At 51.0% G+C, this 23,655-nt stretch overlaps 1 protein-coding gene across 1 annotated transcript in view; it reads left to right on the forward strand.

The window, feature by feature from the left end:
- The window catches only part of helb (helicase (DNA) B), a 78,534-nt gene that overhangs the window by 27,098 nt on the left and 27,781 nt on the right, over nucleotides 1-23,655 (forward strand). Inside the window, exons 4-6 of the mRNA XM_072485192.1 lie at nucleotides 1,574-2,347; nucleotides 9,719-9,899; nucleotides 11,991-12,132. Coding sequence (XP_072341293.1) covers nucleotides 1,574-2,347; nucleotides 9,719-9,899; nucleotides 11,991-12,132 — 1,097 coding nt within the window. The remainder of the gene's footprint in view (nucleotides 1-1,573; nucleotides 2,348-9,718; nucleotides 9,900-11,990; nucleotides 12,133-23,655) is intronic.

A 23,655-nucleotide genomic window follows, 5' to 3' on the forward strand; every position in this document is an offset into this window, starting at 1 on the left:
CTTGAGGAAGCACTTGAGAGTTGAGGAACGTGAAGTGCACTTACAACTAACCTGGTTAATTCCTTAGATGAAATAGCATTCAGCTGTGAAGCTAGAGGCTGCTCACAGTCAAAGGGAGTGAAATTGACTTTCAGGAGATAAGCTGCAGCAGGGCTCTGTCCTGGGAGAGTTTGGTCAGACAGACAGGCTGCAGCTGGGGCTGCCCCTGTGATGAGCCTCCACAATATTTAAAGATGGCATGAAGGCCTCACAGACCCAAAGCCCCCCCCCCCCCCCCCCCCCCCCCCCCCTCGGCCAGGGGGCAACCTCTGACCTTGAACGCTTCAGCCCCCTGACCAAGCCCTGAGCTCCCCGCCTGCCCGGAACTCTGGGCCAGCAGCTACAGTCCGCTTGAGCTGCATACCCGAAAACGGAAATGGCTCCTCACTCCCCCTCAGCAGTCATTGCGCCAGCTTCACATTTTTGAAAAGGGGTACTAAGCGACACCCGCGTGATTTCTCTTTGTGGAGTTGAATAATTCCCGGGAGGCCTCGGCATTCGAGTTCAATCTCGCTAAATGAGATTGAAATGAATGCGAATTAGAGTTGATGATATGCTCGCCCTTTTTGGGTGAGATCCGGAACTCGCCATTGGGAGCGGGCAGGGTGAATTGCAAAATGGTTCGCGCCCGGCTCGAATCTCCATTTTGGGCTTTCCCGCTATTTACCCAGCGTACCCAGATCTGCGCCGGGCGCAACACGGTAGTTAAATCGTGCCCATTAACTGTGCATGAAAAAAATCTGTGACAGCCAAAGTGGGGAGAGGAACGAATTGCGGCAGAGAGAGAAACCGAAAAAGAATTAAAGATTGGCATATCTTTTTATTAAACAGTAAAAAATATCTTGGAAGGCCAAACGGTACAAACACTAATTTGGTGTTGGAGAAATAGGGTACCCTCCCGTCAGTAGCAATGTACGTGGAGGCGGGGAGGATACTCTGATTGTTAAAACAGTTCACAATGCAGTTATACAAAAAACAAACGGTACAAGCACTAAACTTTGCGCTGGAGAGACCAGATACCCTCGCCTCTGTATCAACAGAAGGGAAAGGATGGGGGTGGTGTGGAGAGAGTGGAAAGGAGGGTGGTGGGGTGGGAGGAAGTTGGGGTGTTGGTGGAGGGGGGCCCAATAGGGCACTGCCTGAACTATCCACAGAGGCAGAAAAATAAAAGAGTCTTCAATTATGATGTGCCAGATTCCGGGAGTCCCCCAGAGCGGGTGAGGGACGACACAGTGTCAGGCACGAGTGAGCCCTGCACCCCACTGCAGAGAGCCTCCTCTGCACCATCCTCTCCCGACACTGGGCGGCTGACAGCCTTCGGACAGTCAAACAAAATAAACAATTATTGGAAACAATACCATGGGAAATCAGCTCCTATCCCTAAATCTTCTGCCTCAATAAGTCGCTTATCAAAGGCTAACCCAATATGATAATTGCAGCTCTGATGAAAGAGTTTCTTCAAGGTACAGCTGTTCGCCTATTAAGTACTCAGTTTAAAAAAGGTTCCACAAAGACATTTCTTTCTTTTTGATAGATTCTCTCAAAGGAGCTGAGACTTATTGGCTGTGAGGCGACCCTGTTAGCCTTTGAGGAAACTGATCTACTAAGGACGATTCCAGAGTTACAGAGGCATGCTTTGGTCATTTACGATCAACTCAAACAAACCTGCTGGAAGAAGGGACACACATATGTTAAGGTTGACGAGCTGACTAACTTACACCCATCTGAGTTCAGTATTGAAAGCGCATGGGAATCACTAAAGTTTTTGAAGGACCACAAAATAATTGTAATAGAAAAAAATCGAGGGTACCTCCCATGTTTCTACAACAGTGAGAAGGATATCGCACTTTGCATTAAGGAACTTATGGACAAACCTTCGTGGCACATCCCTGTGGCGGAAGTTCGGAGGAAAACCGAGGGGCAGAGGGAAGGACTAGCCGAAGATGTCGAGCACAGCGAGGATATTGATTTGGATCCAGGTCAGTTGAAAGCTGTTAACATGATGTGTGCAAATCCTGTTACCGTCATCAGCGGTAAAGGCGGCTGTGGGAAGACTACACTCGTCAGCCTCCTCTTCAGAGCGGTCATTAAAAATATGGAGAGCGCGGACATTGAGGAATTGTTGCAAGCGTGTCAAGTTCTTGAGAGGGATGAAAAGGCTCCTAAAATGTGGGATATTCCAGCAAGTAAAACTCCTGATGTTGACTCTGGTGGAAAAAGGTCGACGGTGCTGTTCACTGCACCAACTGGAAAGGCAACGTCTCTCTTAAAGAAAAAGACTGGATTTGATGCTTATACTTTACACCAGGTAATTACCATTTGATGGGGTGACACCGTTGCACATGGTTCAATTCTTTTAAATGTGTTTTAGCATGAAGTAAGCAAATTACTTTTAAGAAAATTCCTAAAGCACTCTTACCACGACCGTGTTGGAGGTTAAAATGGGGGCTTATGTTTTTAAAGGGTGCATTACTCCAGACTGCATGTAAAAGTCGGTGAATTGTTCATCAGTTTCTCCAAAACGTTGCAAATTTTTTTTCTTTTCTTTTTTATAAACTTAGAGTATCCAATTCATTTTTTCCAATTAAGGGGCAATTTAGCGTGGCCAATTCACCTACCCTGCACATTTTTGGGCTGGGGAGGCGAAGACCACGCAGACATGGGGAGAATGTGCAAACTCCACACAGACAGTGAGCCAGAGCCGGGATCGAACCTGGGACCTCAGCGCCGTGAGTGCAAAACTATCCACAGAGGCAGAAAAATAAAAGAGAGCTAACCACTGTGCAAAAATACCCAATTTAAACTATGCTGTATATATTTTTTCTGCATCAGGCAGCACATTGTTACGTCTGATCAACTTTGGTTACTCTGGCTGATTTTCTTTAGAAAAGTGTTTTTATTGGTTGTGCATTTTAAAAAAAATATATTTTATTGAAGTTTTTCAAACAAAGATTTTCCGTTTTTACAACTTAATAAAGGAATATACATTAAACGTTATTTAAATAATATATTAAACTAACAACAGGTGGAAAAAGAAATAAACAAAAATCAAATATCAACAACTAACTAACGAAAACAAGAACACGGAATAATCCCCCCCCCCCCCCCCCCCCATCCCCCTCCCCCCTGGGTTGCTGCTGCTGTCTTTTCTGTTTTTCCATTATCGTTCCGCGAGATAGTCAAGGAACGGTTGCCACCGCCTGGTGAACCCCTTAACGATCCTCTTAACGCATATTTTATTCGTTCCAGTCTTATGAACCCTGCCATGTCGTTTATCCAGGCCTCCACGCCCGGGGGCTTCGCTTCTTTCCACATAAGTAGAATCCTTCGCCGGGCTACTAGGGACGTAAAGGCCAAAACGTTGGCCTCTTTCGCCTCCTGCACGCCCGGTTCTTCTGCAACCCCAAATATAGGCAACCCCCAGCTTGGTTTGACCCGGACCCCCACCACCTTTGAGATCACTCTTGTCACACCCTCCCAGAACTCATGCAGTGCCGAACACGACCAGAACATGAGTGTGGTTCGCCGAGCTTCCCGAGCACCTCCCACACCTGTCCTCCACCCCAAAAAACCTGCTCAGTCTTGCTCCCGTCATATGCGCTCTCTGTGGAACCTTAAATTGAATCAGGCTGAGCCTGGCACACGAGGACGAGGAATTTACCCTACTTAGGGCATCTGCCCACAGCCCGTCCTCAATCTCTTCCCCAAGCTCCTCTTCCCATTTTCCCTTCAGCTCCTCTACCATCGCCTCCCCCTCGTCTCTCATCTCCCTGTATATTTCGGACACTTTACCTTCTCCAACCCATGCCCCCGAAATCACTCTATCCTGGACCCCCTGTGTCGGGAGCCGCAGAAATTCCCTCACCTGTTGTCTCGTAAATGCCCTCACTTGCATGTATCGGAAGGCATTCCCTGGTGGCAACTTATATTTTTCTTCCAATTCTCCCAAACTCGCAAACGTCCCGTCCACAAACAGGCCCTTCAGCTTCCTAATTCCTGCTCGCTGCCAACATTGAAATCCCCCATCTATCCTCCCCGGGACGAACCTGTGGTTATTCCTTATCGGGGACCACACCGAGGCACTCGTCACTCCCCTATGTCATCTCCACTGCCCCCAGATCTTCAAGGTCGCCACCACCACTGGTTTTGTGGTGTACCTTTTCGGGGAGAATGGTAGCGGCGCCATCGCCAGCGCTTTTAGGCTTGTTCCCTTACAGGACGCCATCTCCAACCTTTTCCACGCCGCACCTTCTTCTTCCCTCATCCACTTACAGACCATCGACACATTGGCGGCCCAATAGTTGTCACTCAGACTCGGCAATGCCAATCCCCCTCTGACCCTACTGCGCTGCAGGAACCCCCTCTTTACCCTCGGGGTCTTTCCCGCCCACACAAAGCTCATAATGCTCCTGTCTATTTTTTTGAAGAAGGCCTTTGTAATCAGGATGGGGAGGCACTGAAACACAAAAAGAAACCTCGGGAGGACCACCATTTTAACCGCCTGTACTCTGCCCGCCAATGACAGGGGCACCATATCCCACCTCTTAAAGTCCTCCTCCATCTGCTCTACCAATCGCGTCAGGTTAAGTTTATGTAGGGTTCCCCAGTTCCTGGCCACCTGCATCCCCAGGTATCGAAAATTCCTTGCTACTCTTCTCAGCGGCAGAGCATCTATCCCCCTGCCCTGTTCCCCGGGGTGCATCACAAAAGGTTCGCTCTTCCCCATATTTAATTTGTATCCCGAGAACTCTCCAAATTCCCTAAGTATCTGCATTACCTCTGGCATCCCCTCTACCGGGTCCGCCACATATAGCAGCAAATCGTCTGCATATAGTGGTACTCGATGTTCCTCTCCCCCTCTAAGCACCCCCCTCCACTTCTTGGAGTCCCTCAGCGCTATGGCCAATGGTTCAATTGCCAACGCGAACAGTAACGGGGACAGGGGGCACCCCTGTCTTGTACCCCTATGTAGTCGAAAGTATCCCGATCTTTGCCTGTTTGTAACGACGCTTGCCACCGGGGCCGCGTACAAGAGTCTAACCCATCTAATGAACCCCTCCCCGAACCCAAATCTCTTCAGCACCTCCCACAAATAGTCCCACTCCACCCTATCGAATGCCTTCTCTGTATCCATCGCCACCACTATCTCTGCCTCCCCCTCCGGTGGGGGCATCATCATCACCCCCAGCAACCTTCGTACATTGGCATTCAATTGTCTCCCCTTAACAAACCCTGTCTGGTCGTCATGTACCACCCCTGGGACACAATCCTCTATCCTTGTCGCCATCACTTTGGGCAGCAGTTTGGCGTCTACGTTTAGGAGGGAGATGGGCCTGTATGACCAGCACTGCAGCGGGTCTTTGTCTCGTTTCAGAATTAGCGATATCGTCACCTCCGACATTGTCAGGGGTAATGTCCCCCTTTCCTTAGCCTCATTAAAGGTTCTCGCCAAAAGCGGGGCCAGCAGGTCCATATACTTCCTATAAAATTCCACCGGGAACCCATCTGGTCCCGGGGCCTACCCTGCTTGCATGTTCCCAATTACTTTGATCACCTCATCCACCTCAGTCTGCGCCCCCAGACCTGCCACCTCCTGCCCCTCCACCCTCGGGAACTCTAGCTGGTCCAAAAAGTGTATCATTTCCTCTTTCCCCTCCGGGGGTTGGGACTTGTACAGCCTCTCATAGAATGTCTTGAACACCTTGTTCACTTTCCCTGCTCTCTGCTCCATCTTTCCCGTTTCGTCCCTAACTCCTCCAATCTCTCTCGCCGCCCCCCTCTTCCGAAGTTGTTGGGCCAGCAGCCGGCTCGCCTTTTCCCCATATTCATATTGCATCCCCTGTGCCTTCCTCCACTGTGTCTCCGCCTTTCCCGTGGTCAGCAGGTCAAACTCCGTCTGTAATCTTCGTCTTTCCCTGTATAGCCCTTCGTCTGCGGCCTCCGCATACTTCCTATCTACCCTCAAAATTTCCCCTACTAATCTCTCTCTTTCTTTACCCTCTTCTTTCCCCTTGTGGGCCCTGATGGAAAACAGCTCTCCTCTAACCACTGCCTTCAGCACTTCCCATACTATTCCCACTTGGACCTCCCCATCGTCATTGACCTCCAGGTATCTTTCGATACATCTCCTCACCCTTCCGCATACCCCCTCGTCCGCCAGTAGTCCCATGTCTAATCACCAGAGTGGGCGCTGCTCCCTTTCCTCTCCCAGTTCCAGATCCACCCAATGCGGGGCGTGATCTGACACGGCTATAGCCGAGTACTCCGTTCCTGCCACCCTCGGGATCAGTGCCCTTCCCCAAAACAAAAAAGTCTATCCGGGAATATACCTTGTGGACGTGGGAGAAAAAGGAAAACTCTTTACCCATCGGTCTGGCAAATCTCCACGGATCTACTCCCCCCATTTGCTCCATGAATTCCTTAAGCATCTTGGCCGCTGCCGGCCTTCTCCCTGTCCTGGATCTGGACCGGTCCAGCCCTGGGTCAAGCACTGTGTTAAAGTCCCCCCTCCATTAACAAGTTTCCCACCTCCAGGTCCGGGATACGTCCCAGCATTCGGTTCATGAATCCCGCGTCATCCCAGTTCGGGGCATATACGTTCACCAGCACAACCGCCTCGCCCTGCAGTCTGCCACTCACCATCACATACCTGCCCCCACTATCCACCACTATGGTCTTAGCCTCGAACGATACACGTTTCCCCACCAGTATTGCCACCCCTCTGTTTTTCGCGTCCAACCCTGAGTGGAATATCTGTCCCACCCATCCTTTCCTTAGTCTAACCTGATCTGCCAACTTCAGGTGCGTCTCCTGGAGCATAACCACGTCCGCCTTCAGTCTCTTTAAGTGCGCAAACACCCTTGCCCTCTTAATCGGCCCATTTAAACCTCTCACATTTCACGTGATCAGCCGGGTTGGGGGGCCACTTCCCCCCCCCCCCCCCCCCTCGTCGGCTAGCCACCCCCTTTTTTAAACCATCTCCTTACCCAGATCTCACGCACCCGTCTGTCCCCCAGACGGCGCCCTCCCGTCCCGACCACCTCATCTCGTATCAGCTCTCCCTTACTCTCAGCAGCAGCAACCCAGTTAGTCCCCCCCCCCCAGATCCCCCTCTAGCTTGATTACACCCCCCCCATATTGCTTCCGGAAGTCAGCTAACTCTGGCTGACCTTGGCTTCCCCGTTCATCCTTTGACCTCCCTGCGTGTGAGGTTCCCTTCCTTCCTGCGCCCTTTTTTCCCGCCATAGTTTCCATAGCGCGGGAAAATACCCGCGCCTTCCTCTCGGCCCCGCCCCTAATGGCGCAGTTCCCTCATTCCCCTTCCCTGTCCCCTTTTCCACCGGCGCCCACATTTCTTCATGTCCCCCACATCGGGGGAAGAAAAATTCTCCGTCCAACATTATTACACATTAGCCTTCCCCTCTCCCCACTTTATATTTCTGTGCCACCACCTCGCTACCCCTCTCCGGGCATCAATTTCTCAAGTCTAGTCCAATTTCTCTTCGTGAATGAATGTCCATGCCTCCTCTGCCGTCTCGAAGTAGTGGTGTTTGCCCTGATGTGTGACCCACAATCTCGCTGGCTGCAGCATCCCAAACTTGACTTTCTTCCTATGGAGCACCGCCTTGGCCCGGTTGAAACTCGCCCTCCTTCTCGCCACCTCCGCACTCCAGTCTTGATACACGCGTATCACTGCGTTCTCCCACTTGCTACTCCGTGTCTTCTTGGCCCAGCTCAGGACCATCTCCCTGTCCCTGTAGCGATGGAACTTCACCACTATTGCTCTTGGTGTTTCCCCTGCCTTTGGTCTTCTCACGAGGACCCGGTACGCTCCCTCCACTTCCAGAGGGCCCGTTGGTGCCTCAGCTCCCATTAGAGTATGGAGCATCGTACTCACATACGCCCCAGCATCCGCTCCCTCTGTTCCTTCGGGGAGACCTAAAATCCGTAGGTTCTTCCTCCTCGAGCTGTTCTCCAGGGCTTCCAGCCTTTCTATGCACCTCTTATGTAGTGCCTCGTGCGTCTCCGTTTTTACCACCAGGCCCTGTATCCCGTCTTCGTTCTCGGCTGCCTTTGCCTTCACTCCACAGAGCTCCATCGCCTGGACCTTTTGTGTTTCCTTTAGTCCCTCAATTGCCAGTAACATCGGCGCCAGCACCTCTTTCTTGAGCTCCTCCACACATTGTCGGAGGAACTCCTGCTGTTCCGGGCCCCATACCATCTGGGCTCCCTCGGCCGCCATCTTGCTTCTCCCTTCTCTTTTCTCTGCCGCTGCTCCAAAGGATCCTCCGCAATCCGGCCACTACTGTCGCTCCTTTCCATCCACACCCGGGGGGGACTCCTTTCTTTGTCACCTCACACTGGGTTTGGCCGCAAAAATTTTCCGTTGGGGCTCCCGATAAGAGTCCAAAAGTCCGAAGAAACGGGAGGTGCCGAAACGTGCGGCTTAGCAGGTCATCGCCGCAACCGGAAGTCTTGGTTGTGCATTCATAATAACATTGTAAGGAACGTCACACCGCAGTAAAGAGATAGTTACAGAGTGGGCATACGGGGAAAAAAGACAAATATATTAGGAATATAAGCAGGTATGTGTACAAAGGTGTGTGTACAAATGTGGGGGCCCTCGCTTTGGGCCCCCAGAGATCGGTCACCACAACTGTGCTATCTTAACTTTATATCTGTTCCCCCCCCTGGGGTGGCACAGTGGTGCAGTAGTTAGCATCTCACGGAATATGTCGCGCAATTGTCACCAAACTCCACAAATATCAGGACAAGGAGCGAGAAGCACCCGGCCCTGTAGATGGGCGGGACATCGGGTTTTCTGCCCTCACGTAGCCTGAAAATCCTAACGTCCTGGTGGCAAGACCTGTTCTCTTGGTCTTCCACCTTCCCTTTGAGCTCTCCCTGGATCGCCACCAACCTTGCAACTTCTGTCTCGAGCAAGACAATACGATCGCTCTGCTCTGTGGCGGCTTTCTCCCGCACCGTCGTCTCCTGCCTTCGCTCAGTTCGTCCAGCGCCTCTTTGAAGGGAGCCAGCCCGATTTCTATGGCAGACCCCATGGCAGACATGCTATTCTCCTTGATGGAGTCCCTGTGTTTTTGAAGCTTTTGTGTTGGGAGCTCCATCCTGTCGGTGGGTGGGCCGTCATTCGCGTTGGCGATTTCTCTTGGATGCCATATGCCCACCTCGCACCGCGAGGTCTGAATCTTCGTCTCCTGACTCTTGTTACTTTTACCGTTTTCCAGGCTCCGTGGCAGGTTTGAGGGCATTTTCCTGGTTGGTTGCTAGTTTAGGGTAAGGGCGGGGTTTTATTTTTGTTGTTCCGGTGTCCGATTAATGGGCTAAAAAGGCCTAATTTAAAGTTGCCAAGGGAGAGCCATCTTTTGTGCGACTGTTTAGCACATTGCCACCACCAGAAGTCCACTCTGGCTGACTTTTCAGGATCATCATGATGTATGTAGTGAAGGAGCTCCTGTAGGGTCAGCATATTGTTTGTAAGCACGGTTGCCAACAAGGTGTGCTGGAACCTATATGCATATGGGAATAAAAATCTTGTTAGTAGTTACAGAGCAAAAGTTTTTAATGTATATTTCAACTTTGACCAAAGTGATTTGAGTGACAAAATTCTTTATGCTCTCTGGATAAAGAACATATACGTTTTTTAAAAAAACAACAGGTGATGTGGAATTTCTGGTCTAACAAGAAAGCTATGTTGCCGGGAGCACCCCGTGCTTGGATGTTTTCTGATGTCCAGGTTCTGATTGTTGATGAGGGGAGTTTGGTTTCTGTGCAGATCCTAAGCACAGTTTTAAATCTACTTATGAAGCACGCCAATCTCAAAAAGCTTATAATCCTTGGTGAGTATCTGCTGATGAGAGTTTTGCTCATCTTTGGCATGCATTCCTGTTATCAACATGCAGTGCAAAATATTATTTTCTTCAGTTTTTCCTTTGCATTAACAAGCTGTGGAGTATGATGGACTGGTGTCAAATACGCATAAAGTTTATATGGCTTCAATTATGCTACTATTAATCACCATTTAAATCAATAATTTGGTGAATATGAACTTATGAACATTTAAAGATCTATCACAATCATCGCGAGTAAATGTACTTAGCGTGATAGAATTTACAGTGCCGAAGGAGGCCATTCGGCCCATCGAGTCTGCACTGGCTCTTGGAAAGAGCACCCTACTTAAGCCCACACCTCCACCCTATCCCCGTAAACCAGTAACCCCACCTAACCGAAGGGCAATTTAGCATGGCCAATCCACCTAACCTGCACACCTTGGGACTATGGGAGTAAGCCGGAGCACCCTACGAAACCCACGCAGACACGGGGAGAATGTGCAGACTCCGCACAGACAGTGACCCAGTAGTGGATCGAACCTGGGACCCTGGCGCTGTGAAGCCACAGGGCTAACCACTGTGCTACCGTGCTGCCCAATTGGTAAGCCTTTTGCCATTTATTGACAAAAAAGGGATTGGGGAGGCGGTATCAACCAGTTTCTGAGTTAAAGGGTCCTACATTTTGTACACGCGGCATGGCCATTGTGATGTTAAGTCCTCACTGTTTTCAGCCACATAAAATCAGTGTTTGATCAAGTTAATTGTGCAAGGGAGGTGTCTGTATCTGTTTCTGGACCATTTTGAGAAATGTGTGGAGAAAGGAGGTGGAGTGTGCACAATGCAAGTTCCGGTGTTTTTATTGAGGCCTACAGGAGCCTAAACAGCGACTGTTAAAGGTGCTGCTAAAGGCTGACAAAGAAGTGACAGGGAAAGACTGCCCCACCCAATTCCACAGCACAATTGTGGGCTGCTGTAAGTCTGTGCTCAGCCCACCTGCGCTTTCCTCCACCCAGCTCCCAGGGACTTACCAGTCACAGAGCATTGGCTGTGCTGCTTCTGGAGATGGAGGAGGTGCCAGTAGCCCACCTCTGCTACTAAAATGAACTGCATGACCAATTTCATTTGGAGCTTGGGAGACTCACTTACCAATTCTGCTGACTATGAGCGAGGAGCTGACGGTTGGTGGTGGTTGTCAAGCCTGGGATTGTTTGTGGGGGTTTGTTACCCCGTGAAGAGTTGAAGGATGTTGCCGATGGTGGTACCATGCGATGTGTGGTACCCCGATGTATGTCGTGGTGGGTGGAGTTTGCAATGCGGCCACAATAAGGTCCCCCAGGTTTCACTCATCCTTCACTCACACCTGCCCTCTCTGAGCAACTCCCTCTCACCATGCTGCAGCTCCTGACCCTGAAAGAAACGATGGGTCTCGTCCCCCAGTCCACTCTTCTCCTTTGCCCTAATCGCATTCCCTCCTTCGAGCAGAGGATAGTCCACCTCTCGAGTGAGTCCAGTCCCCTGATAGCCTCTCCCTCTTTCCCCGTCTCAATTCCCAAACATTCACCCCATATGAATCTGGGTTCCAATCTCCTGATTACTCAACCCAGACCCCTCAACAATCTGAACCCCCCTCCCCCCACCACCAACACAAGACACTGCACTCCACCCCAAAGTTGTTGCTGTCGGAGAGATTCCTGAATTAGTGACCCCCTGGTTTTCCTTCCACTGTTCTGCTCACGGAATGAAAAGCAAAAATAATTGAGGAGCAATTAGTGCATTGCCGATGTGTGAAGCAGCATGTGTTGAGTAAATTTTTGATACAAACAAAGAAAACTCTGAAAATATTCAGCAGGTCAGGCAACATTTGTGATGAAGTTTCAGATAGATGACCATTTATCAGAACCGGTTAATGTTTTTCTGTGTTAGCGGATGTCAGGAATGCTGTACCTTTCCAACATTTTTTGTTTTTCTTGCCTTTGTGAGTTCTGACATGTCGTGCCAATGTGCCATTATTTGTTCATCACTACATTAAAAATCAGCCTTGTTGAATGGACTGTTCCTAATTTAATTAAGTCTAAAATTATTTATTTTTAATCCTTCTAGGTGACGTTAGACAGTTACCAAGTATCGAGCCTGGCAACATGTTAAGTGACGTATACTCCAGTTTAAAACGAATTAGATGGAGCATTGAGCTTGAAACCAATCATCGTGCAGAGAGTCAGCTGATCGTAGATAATGCTGCTAAGTACGTCTTTTATTCTTTTTCAAAACTTGCATTCATAATAATAATAATCTTTATTAGTGTGACAAGTAGGCTTACATTAACACTGCCAGGAAATTACTTTGAAAATCCCCTGGTCGCCACACTCCGGCGCCTGTTCGGGTACACTGAGGGAGAATTCAGAATGTCCAATTCACCTAACAAGCACGTCTTTCGGGACTTGTGGGAGGAAACCGGAGCATCCGGAGGAAACCCACGCAGACATGGGGAGAACGTGCAGACTCTGCACAGACAGTACAGTCAAAGTAAGATGGTTTGCCTGTAATATTTTCGTAATCACTGCAAACTCCATCACACAGTCGCTTCATTCTTCACTTAGTAGACTTTGATGAATTTTTAATGATGTTAAAACACAGACCGAAGAATTTAGACTAACTTGTTCCAAGAATCCTGGCTAACTTCATCCGAGAATCTTGATTGTGACTAGTTGGCTCCGGGTTCCTGACTAGTTTGCTCCGAGGCTCCTGACTAGTTTGCTCCGAGCTCCTGACTAGTTTGCTCCGAGTTCCTGACAAGTTTGCTCCGTGTTCCTGACTAGTTTGCTACGAGGTCCTGACTAGTTTGCTCCGAGGCTCCGGACTAGTTTGCTCCGAGTTCCTGACTAGTTTGCTCCGAGTTCCTGACTAGTTTGCTCCGAGGCTCCTGACTAGTTTGCTCCGAGCCCCTGACTAGTTTGCTCCGAGGCTCCTGACTAGTTTGCTCCGAGTTCCTGACTAGTTTGCTCTGAGGCTCCTGACTAGTTGGCTCCGAGTTCCTGACTAGTTTGCTCCGAGTTCCTGACTAGTTTGTTCCGAGGCTCCTGACTAGTTTGCTCCGAGCCCCTGACTAGTTTGCTCCGAGTTCCTGACTAGTTTGCTCTGAGGCTCCTGACTAGTTGGCTCCGAGTTCCTGACTGGTTTGCTCCGAGCCCCTGACTAGTTTGCTCCGAAGCTCCTGACTAGTTTGCTCCGAGTTCCTGACTAGTTTGCTCTGAGGCTCCTGACTAGTTGGCTCCGAGTTCCTGACTAGTTTGCTCCGAGTTCCCGACTAGTTTGCTCCGAGGCTCCTGACTAGTTTGCTCCGGCCCCCTGACTAGTTTGCTCCGAGTTCCTGACTAGTTTGCTCCGAGACTCCTGACTAGTTTGCTCCGATCCTGACTAGTTTGCTCCGAGCTCCTGACTAGTTTGCTCTGAGGCTCCTGACTAGTTAGCTCCGAGTTCCTGACTAGTTTGCTCTGAGTTCCTGACTAGTTTGCTCCGAGTTCCTGACTAGTTTGCTCCGAGACTCCTGACTAGTTTGCTCCGAGCTCCTGACTAGTTTGCTCCGAGGCTCCTGACTAGTTTGCTCTGAGGCTCCTGACTAGTTTGCTCCGAGTTCCAGACTAGTTTGCTCTGAGGCTCCTGACTAGTTTGCTCCGAGGCTCCTGACTAGTTTGCTCCGAGCTCCTGACTAGTTTGCTCCGAGGCTCCTGACTAGTTTGCTCCGAGGCTCCTGACTAGTTTGCTCCGAGCTCCTGACTAGTTTGCTCTGAGATCCTGACTAGTTTGCTCCGAGCTCCTGACTAGTTTGCTCCGAGCTCCTGACTAGTTTGCTCTGAGGCTCCTGACTAGTTTGCTCCGAGGCTCCTGACTAGTTTGCTCCGAGCTCCTGACTAGTTTGCTCCGAGTTCCTGACTAGTTTGCTCCGAGTTCCTGACTAGTTTGCTCCGAGCTCCTGACTAGCTTGCTCCGAGACTCCTGACTAGTTTGCTCCGAGTTCCTGACTAGTTTGCTCCGAGCTCCTGACTAGTTTGCTCCGAGTTCCTGACTAGTTTGCTCCGAGCTCCTGACTAGTTTGCTCTGAGGCTCCTGACTAGTTTGCTCGGAGGCTCCTGACTAGTTTGCACCGAGGCTCCTGACTAGTTTGCTCCGAGCTCCTGACTAGTTTGCTCCGAGGCTCCTGACTAGTTTGCTCCGAGCTCCTGACTAGTTTGCTCCGAGCTCCTGACTAGTTTGCTCCGAGGCTCCTGACTAGTTTGCTCCGAGCTCCTGACTAGTTTGCTCCGAGCTCCTGACTAATTTGCTCTGAGATCCTGACTAGTTTGCTCAGAGGCTCCTGACTAGTTTGCTCCGAGCTCCTGACTAGTTTGCTCTGAGGCTCCTGACTAGTTTGCTCCGGGTTCCTGACTAGTTTGCTCCGAGCTCCTGACTAGTTTGCTCTGAGATCCTGACTAGTTTGCTCCGAGTTCCTGACTAGTTTGCTCCGAGACTCCTGACTAGTTTGCTCCGAGGCTCCTGACTAGTTTGCTCCGAGCTCCTGACTAGTTTGCTCTGAGATCCTGACTAGTTTGCTCCGAGCTCCTGACTAGTTTGCTCCGAGTTCCTGACTAGTTTGCTCCGAGTTCCTGACTAGTTTGCTCCGAGCTCCTGACTAGTTTGCTCCGAGTTCCTGACTAGTTTGCTCCGAGGCTCCTGACTAGTTTGCTCCGAGGCTCCTGACTAGTTTGCTCTGAGATCCTGACTAGTTTGCTCCGAGTCCCTGACTAGTTTGCTCCGACCTCCTGACTAGTTTGCTCCGAGGCTCCTGACTAGTTTGCTCTGAGGCTCCTGACTAGTTTGCTCCGAGTTCCTGACTAGTTTGCTCCGACCTCCTGACTAGTTTGCTCCGAGGCTCCTGACTAGTTTGCTCCGAGCTCCTGACTAGTTTGCTCCGAGGCTCCTGACTAGTTTGCTCCGAGCTCCTGACTAGTTTGCTCTGAGATCCTGACTAGTTTGCTCCGAGTTCCTGACTAGTTTGCTCCGAGACTCCTGACTAGTTTGCTCCGAGGTTCCTGACTAGTTTGCTCCGAGCTCCTGACTAGTTTGCTCCGAGCTCCTGACTAGTTTGCTCCAAGGCTCCTGACTAGTTTGCTCCGAGGCTCCTGACTAGTTTGCTCTGAGCTCCTGACTAGTTTGCTCTGAGATCCTGACTAGTTTGCTCCGAGTTCCTGACTAGTTTGCTCCGAGCTCCTGACTAGTTTGCTCCGAGTTCCTGACTAGTTTGCTCCGAGACTCCTGACTAGTTTGCTCCGAGGCTCCTGACTAGTTTGCTCCGAGCTCCTGACTAGTTTGCTCCGAGCTCCTGACTAGTTTGCTCCGAGGCTCCTGACTAGTTTGCTCCGAGCTCCTGACTAGTTTGCTCTGAGATCCTGACTAGTTTGCTCCGAGTTCCTGACTAGTTTGCTCCGAGACTCCTGACTAGTTTGCTCCGAGGTTCCTGACTAGTTTGCTCCGAGCTCCTGACTAGTTTGCTCCGAGCTCCTGACTAGTTTGCTCCAAGGCTCCTGACTAGTTTGCTCCGAGGCTCCTGACTAGTTTGCTCTGAGCTCCTGACTAGTTTGCTCTGAGATCCTGACTAGTTTGCTCCGAGTTCCTGACTAGTTTGCTCCGAGCTCCTGACTAGTTTGCTCCGAGTTCCTGACTAGTTTGCTCCGAGACTCCTGACTAGTTTGCTCCGAGGCTCCTGACTAGTTTGCTCCGAGCTCCTGACTAGTTTGCTCTGAGATCCTGACTAGTTTGCTCCGAGCCCCTGACTAGTTTGCTCCGAGTTCCTGACGAGTTTGCTCCGAGGCTCCTGACTAGTTTGCTCCGAGCTCCTGACTAGTTTGCTCCGAGCTCCTGACTAGTTTGCTCCGAGGCTCCTGACTAGTTTGCTCCGAGCTCCTGACTAGTTTGCTCCGAGCTCCTGACTAGTTTGCTCCGAGTTCCTGACTAGTTTGCTCCGAGGCTCCTGACTAGTTTGCTCCGAGCTCCTGACTAGTTTGCTCTGAGATCCTGACTAGTTTGCTCCGAGCTCCTGACTAGTTTTCTCCGAGCTCCTGACTAGTTTGCTCTGAGGCTCCTGACTAGTTTGCTCCGAGGCTCCTGACTAGTTTGCTCCGAGGCTCCTGACTAGTTTGCTCCGAGCTCCTGACTAGTTTGCTCTGAGATCCTGACTAGTTTGCTCCGAGCTCCTGACTAGTTTGCTCCGAGCTCCTGACTAGTTTGCTCTGAGGCTCCTGACTAGTTGGCTCCGAGTTCCTGACTAGTTGGCTCCGAGCTCCTGACTAGTTTGCTCCGAGTTCCTGACTAGTTTGCTCCGAGCTCCTGACTAGTTTGCTCCGAGCTTCTGACTAGTTTGCTCCGAGCTCCTGACTAGTTTGCTCCGAGTTCCTGACAATTTGCTCCGAGGCTCCTGACTAGTTTGCACCGACCTCCTGACTAGTTTGCTCTGAGGCTCCTGACTTGTTTGCTCCGAGCTCCTGACTAGTTTGCTCCGAGACTCCTGACTAGTTTGCTCCGAGCTCCTGACTAGTTTGCTCTGAGATCCTGACTAGTTGGCTCCGAGTTCCTGGCTAGTTTGCTCCGAGATCCTGACTAGTTTGCTCCGAGTTCCAGACTAGTTTGCTCCGAGACTCCTGACTAGTTTGCTCTGAGGCTCCTGACTAGTTTGCTCCGAGTTCCTGACTAGTTTCCTCCGAGGCTCCTGACTAGTTTGCTCTGAGATCCTGACTAGTTTGCTCCGAGCTCCTGACTAGTTTGCTCCGAGGCTCCTGACTAGTTTTCTCCGAGCTCCTGACTAGTTTGCTCCGAGGCTCCTGACTAGTTTGCTCCGAGGCTCCTGACTAGTTGGCTCCGAGTTCCTGACTAGTTTGCTCTGAGGCTCCTGACTAGTTGGCTCCGAGCTCCTGACTAGTTTGCTCCGAGCTCCTGACTAGTTTGCTCCGAGGCTCCTGACTAGTTTGCTCCGAGACTCCTGACTAGTTTGCTCCGAGCTCCTGACTAGTTTGCTCTGAGATCCTGACTAGTTGGCTCCGAGGCTCCTGACTAGTTTGCTCCGAGCTCCTGGCTAGTTGGCTCCGAGTTCCTGACTAGTTTGCTCCGAGCTCCTGACTAGTTTGCTCTGAGATCCTGACTAGTTGGCTCCGACTTCCTGACTAGTTGGCTCCGAGTTCCTGACTAGTTTGCTCCGAGTTCCTGACTAGTTTGCTCTGAGACTCCTGACTAGTTTGCTCCGAGCTCCTGACTAGTTTGCTCCGAGGCTCCTGACTAGTTTGCTCCGAGCTCCTGACTAGTTTGCTCTGAGGCTCCTGACTAGTTTGCTCCGACCTCCTGACTAGTTTGCTCTGAGGCTCCTGACTAGTTTGCTCCGAGGCTCCTGACTAGTTTGCTCCGAGGCTCCTGACTAGTTTGCTCCGAGCTCCTGACTAGTTTGCTCCGAGCTCCTGACTAGTTGGCTCCGAGCTCCTGACTAGTTGGCTCTGAGGCTCCTGACTAGTTTGCTCCGAGGCTCCTGACTAGTTTGCTCCGAGCTCCTGACTAGTTTGCTCTGAGATCCTGACTAGTTTGCTCTGAGGCTCCTGACTAGTTTGCTCCGAGTTCCTGACTAGTTTGCTCCGAGCTCCTGACTAGTTTGTTCCGAGGCTCCTGACTAGTTTGCTCTGAGGCTCCTGACTAGTTTGCTCTGAGCTCCTGACTAGTTTGCTCTGAGATCCTGACTAGTTTGCTCTGAGGCTCCTGACTAGTTTGCTCCGAGCTCCTGACTAGTTTGCTCTGAGATCCTGACTAGTTTGCTCTGAGACTCCTGACTAGTTTGCTCCGAGCTCCTGACTAGTTTGCTCCGAGGCTCCTGACTAGTTTGCTCCGAGCTCCTGACTAGTTGGCTCCGAGCTCCTGACTAGTTTGCTCCGAGTTCCTGACTAGTTTGCTCCGAGCTCCTGACTAGTTTGCTCTGAGATCCTGACTAGTTTGCTCTGAGGCTCCTGACTAGTTTGCTCCGAGATCCTGACTAGTTTGCTCCGAGGCTCCTGACTAGTTGGCTCCGAGCTCCTGACTAGTTTGCTCCGAGGCTCCTGACTAGTTTGCTCCGAGCTCCTGACTAGTTTGCTCCGAGCTCCTGACTAGTTTGCTCTGAGGCTCCTGACTAGTTTGCTCCGAGTTCCTGACTAGTTTGCTCCGAGCTCCTGACTAGTTTGCTCCGAGCTCCTGACTAGTTTGCTCTGAGATCCTGACTAGTTTGCTCCGAGCTCCTGACTAGTTTGCTCCGAGTTCCTGACTAGTTTGCTCCGAGCTCCTGACTAGTTTGCTCCGAGGCTCCTGACTAGTTTGCTCCGAGCTCCTGACTAGTTTGCTCTGAGGCTCCTGACTAGTTTGCTCCGAGGCTCCTGACTAGTTTGCTCCGAGGCTCCTGACTAGTTTGCTCCGAGGCTCCTGACTAGTTTGCTCTGAGGCTCCTGACTAGTTTGCTCCGAGCTCCTGACTAGTTTGCTCCGAGTTCCTGACTAGTTTGCTCCAAGCTCCTGACTAGTTTGCTCCGAGCTCCTGACTAGTTTGCTCTGAGGCTCCTGACTAGTTTGCTCCTAGCTCCTGACTAGTTTGCTCCGAGCTCCTGACTAGTTTGCTCTGAGGCTCCTGACTAGTTTGCTCGAGCTCCTGACTAGTTTGCTCCGAGGCTCCTGACTAGTTTGCTCCGAGCTCCTGACTAGTTTGCTCCGAGGCTCCTGACTAGTTTGCTCCGAGCTCCTGACTAGTTTGCTCTGAGGCTCCTGACTAGTTTGCTCCGAGCTCCTGACTAGTTTGCTCCGAGTTCCTGACTAGTTTGCTCCGAGCTCCTGACTAGTTTGCTCCGAGCTCCTGACTAGTTTGCTCCGAGCTCCTGACTAGTTTGCTCTGAGGCTCCTGACTAGTTTGCTCCGAGTTCCTGACTAGTTTGCTCCGACCTCCTGACTAGTTTGCTCCGAGTTCCTGACTAGTTTGCTCCGACCTCCTGACTAGTTTGCTCTGAGGCTCCTGACTAGTTTGCTCCGAGCTCCTGACTAGTTTGCTCCGAGGCTCCTGACTAGTTTGCTCCGAGCTCCTGACTAGTTTGCTCTGAGATCCTGACTAGTTTGCTCCGAGGCTCCTGACTAGTTTGTTCCGAGCTCCTGACTAGTTTGCTCCGAGGCTCCTGACTAGTTTGCTCTGAGACTCCTGACTAGTTTGCTCCGAGCTCCTGACTAGTTTGCTCTGAGGCTCCTGACTAGTTTGCTCCGAGCTCCTGACTAGTTTGCTCCGAGCTCCTGACTAGTTTGCTCCGAGGCTCCTGACTAGATTGCTCCGCGGATGCTGATTAAAATTCTCTGCAGAACCTGACTAGTTTGCTCCAATGATCCCGACTGGTTTGCTCCGAGAATCCTGACTAGCTTGTTCTGAGAATCCTGACTAATTTGCTCCGAGAATCCAGACTCGGCATGGTGACGCAATAGTTCGCATTGCTGCCTCACAGCGGCAGGGACCGGGTTCGATTATGACCTTGAGTGACTGTGTAGAGTTTGCACGTTCTCCATGTGTCTGCGTGGGTTTCCTCTGGGTGCTCCGGTTTCCTCCCACAGCCCAAAGATGTGCAGGTTAGGTGGATTGGCCATTCTAAATTGCCGCTTAGTGTCCAGGAATGTGCAGGTTAGGTTATGGAGTTGGCAGGGAGTGGACCTGGGTAGAGTGCTCCGAGTTCCTGACTAGTTTGCTCCGAGTTCCTGACTAGTTTGTTCCGAGGCTCCTGACTAGTTTGCTCCGAGCCCCTGACTAGTTACCAAGTATCGAGCCTGGCAACATGTTAAGTGACGTATACTCCAGTTTAAAACGAATTAGATGGAGCATTGAGCTTGAAACCAATCATCGTGCAGAGAGTCAGCTGATCGTAGATAATGCTGCTAAGTACGTCTTTTATTCTTTTTCAAAACTTGCATTCATAATAATAATAATCTTTATTAGTGTGACAAGTAGGCTTACATTAACACTGCCAGGAAATTACTTTGAAAATCCCCTGGTCGCCACACTCCGGCGCCTGTTCGGGTACACTGAGGGAGAATTCAGAATGTCCAATTCACCTAACAAGCACGTCTTTCGGGACTTGTGGGAGGAAACCGGAGCATCCGGAGGAAACCCACGCAGACATGGGGAGAACGTGCAGACTCTGCACAGACAGTACAGTCAAAGTAAGATGGTTTGCCTGTAATATTTTCGTAATCACTGCAAACTCCATCACACAGTCGCTTCATTCTTCACTTAGTAGACTTTGATGAATTTTTAATGATGTTAAAACACAGACCGAAGAATTTAGACTAACTTGTTCCAAGAATCCTGGCTAACTTCATCCGAGAATCTTGATTGTGACTAGTTGGCTCCGGGTTCCTGACTAGTTTGCTCCGAGGCTCCTGACTAGTTTGCTCCGAGCTCCTGACTAGTTTGCTCCGAGTTCCTGACAAGTTTGCTCCGTGTTCCTGACTAGTTTGCTACGAGGTCCTGACTAGTTTGCTCCGAGGCTCCGGACTAGTTTGCTCCGAGTTCCTGACTAGTTTGCTCCGAGTTCCTGACTAGTTTGCTCCGAGGCTCCTGACTAGTTTGCTCCGAGCCCCTGACTAGTTTGCTCCGAGGCTCCTGACTAGTTTGCTCCGAGTTCCTGACTAGTTTGCTCTGAGGCTCCTGACTAGTTGGCTCCGAGTTCCTGACTAGTTTGCTCCGAGTTCCTGACTAGTTTGTTCCGAGGCTCCTGACTAGTTTGCTCCGAGCCCCTGACTAGTTTGCTCCGAGTTCCTGACTAGTTTGCTCTGAGGCTCCTGACTAGTTGGCTCCGAGTTCCTGACTAGTTTGCTCCGAGCCCCTGACTAGTTTGCTCCGAAGCTCCTGACTAGTTTGCTCCGAGTTCCTGACTAGTTTGCTCTGAGGCTCCTGACTAGTTGGCTCCGAGTGCCTGACTAGTTTGCTCCGAGTTCCCGACTAGTTTGCTCCGAGGCTCCTGACTAGTTTGCTCCGGCCCCCTGACTAGTTTGCTCCGAGTTCCTGACTAGTTTGCTCCGAGACTCCTGACTAGTTTGCTCCGATCCTGACTAGTTTGCTCCGAGCTCCTGACTAGTTTGCTCTGAGGCTCCTGACTAGTTAGCTCCGAGTTCCTGACTAGTTTGCTCTGAGTTCCTGACTAGTTTGCTCCGAGTTCCTGACTAGTTTGCTCCGAGACTCCTGACTAGTTTGCTCCGAGCTCCTGACTAGTTTGCTCCGAGGCTCCTGACTAGTTTGCTCCGAGGCTCCTGACTAGTTTGCTCTGAGGCTCCTGACTAGTTTGCTCCGAGTTCCAGACTAGTTTGCTCTGAGGCTCCTGACTAGTTTGCTCCGAGGCTCCTGACTAGTTTGCTCCGAGCTCCTGACTAGTTTGCTCTGAGACTCCTGACTAGTTTGCTCCGAGGCTCCTGACTAGTTTGCTCCGAGGCTCCTGACTAGTTTGCTCCGAGCTCCTGACTAGTTTGCTCTGAGATCCTGACTAGTTTGCTCCGAGCTCCTGACTAGTTTGCTCCGAGCTCCTGACTAGTTTGCTCTGAGGCTCCTGACTAGTTTGCTCCGAGGCTCCTGACTAGTTTGCTCCGAGCTCCTGACTAGTTTGCTCCGAGTTCCTGACTAGTTTGCTCCGAGTTCCTGACTAGTTTGCTCCGAGCTCCTGACTAGCTTGCTCCGAGACTCCTGACTAGTTTGCTCCGAGTTCCTGACTAGTTTGCTCCGAGCTCCTGACTAGTTTGCTCCGAGTTCCTGACTAGTTTGCTCCGAGCTCCTGACTAGTTTGCTCTGAGGCTCCTGACTAGTTTGCTCGGAGGCTCCTGACTAGTTTGCTCCGAGGCTCCTGACTAGTTTGCTCCGAGCTCCTGACTAGTTTGCTCCGAGGCTCCTGACTAGTTTGCTCCGAGCTCCTGACTAGTTTGCTCCGAGCTCCTGACTAGTTTGCTCCGAGGCTCCTGACTAGTTTGCTCCGAGCTCCTGACTAGTTTGCTCCGAGCTCCTGACTAATTTGCTCTGAGATCCTGACTAGTTTGCTCAGAGGCTCCTGACTAGTTTGCTCCGAGCTCCTGACTAGTTTGCTCTGAGGCTCCTGACTAGTTTGCTCCGGGTTCCTGACTAGTTTGCTCCGAGCTCCTGACTAGTTTGCTCTGAGATCCTGACTAGTTTGCTCCGAGTTCCTGACTAGTTTGCTCCGAGACTCCTGACTAGTTTGCTCCGAGGCTCCTGACTAGTTTGCTCCGAGCTCCTGACTAGTTTGCTCTGAGATCCTGACTAGTTTGCTCCGAGCTCCTGACTAGTTTGCTCCGAGTTCCTGACTAGTTTGCTCCGAGTTCCTGACTAGTTTGCTCCGAGCTCCTGACTAGTTTGCTCCGACCTCCTGACTAGTTTGCTCCGAGTTCCTGACTAGTTTGCTCCGAGACTCCTGACTAGTTTGCTCCGAGGCTCCTGACTAGTTTGCTCCGAGGCTCCTGACTAGTTTGCTCTGAGATCCTGACTAGTTTGCTCCGAGTCCCTGACTAGTTTGCTCCGAGCTCCTGACTAGTTTGCTCCGAGGCTCCTGACTAGTTTGCTCCGAGCTCCTGACTAGTTTGCTCCGAGCTCCTGACTAGTTTGCTCTGAGGCTCCTGACTAGTTTGCTCCGAGTTCCTGACTAGTTTGCTCCGACCTCCTGACTAGTTTGCTCCGAGGCTCCTGACTAGTTTGCTCCGAGGCTCCTGACTAGTTTGCTCCGAGCTCCTGACTAGTTTGCTCCGAGGCTCCTGACTAGTTTGCTCCGAGTTCCTGACTAGTTTGCTCTGAGGCTCCTGACTAGTTTGCTCTGAGGCTCCTGACTAGTTTGCTCCGAGCTCCTGACTAGTTTGCTCCGAGGCTCCTGACTAGTTTGCTCCGAGCCCCTGACTAGTTTGCTCCGAGGCTCCTGACTAGTTTGCTCCGAGCTCCTGACTAGTTTGCTCCGAGGCTCCTGACTAGTTTGCTCCGAGTTCCTGACTAGTTTGCTCCGAGCTCCTGACTAGTTTGCTCCGAGACTCCTGACTAGTTTGCTCCGAGTTCCTGACTAGTTTGCTCCGAGCTCCTGACTAGTTTGCTCCGAGTTCCTGACTAGTTTGCTCCGAGCTCCTGACTAGTTTGCTCTGAGGCTCCTGACTAGTTTGCTCCGAGCTCCTGACTAGTTTGCTCCGAGGCTCCTGACTAGTTTGCTCCGAGCTCTTGACTAATTTGCTCTGAGATCCTGACTAGTTTGCTCCGAGCTCCTGACTAGTTTGCTCTGAGATCCTGACTAGTTTGCTCCGAGTTCCTGACTAGTTTGCTCCGAGACTCCTGACTAGTTTGCTCCGAGCTCCTGACTAGTTTGCTCCGAGCTCCTGACTAGTTTGCTCCAAGGCTCCTGACTAGTTTGCTCCGAGGCTCCTGACTAGTTTGCTCTGAGCTCCTGACTAGTTTGCTCTGAGATCCTGACTAGTTTGCTCCGAGTTCCTGACTAGTTTGCTCCGAGCTCCTGACTAGTTTGCTCCGAGTTCCTGACTAGTTTGCTCCGAGACTCCTGACTAGTTTGCTCCGAGGCTCCTGACTAGTTTGCTCCGAGCTCCTGACTAGTTTGCTCTGAGATCCTGACTAGTTTGCTCCGAGCCCCTGACTAGTTTGCTCCGAGTTCCTGACTAGTTTGCTCCGAGGCTCCTGACTAGTTTGCTCCGAGCTCCTGACTAGTTTG

The sequence above is a fragment of the Scyliorhinus torazame genome, chromosome 19, assembly GCF_047496885.1.
Source record: "Scyliorhinus torazame isolate Kashiwa2021f chromosome 19, sScyTor2.1, whole genome shotgun sequence".
Taxonomy (NCBI): domain Eukaryota; kingdom Metazoa; phylum Chordata; class Chondrichthyes; order Carcharhiniformes; family Scyliorhinidae; genus Scyliorhinus; species Scyliorhinus torazame.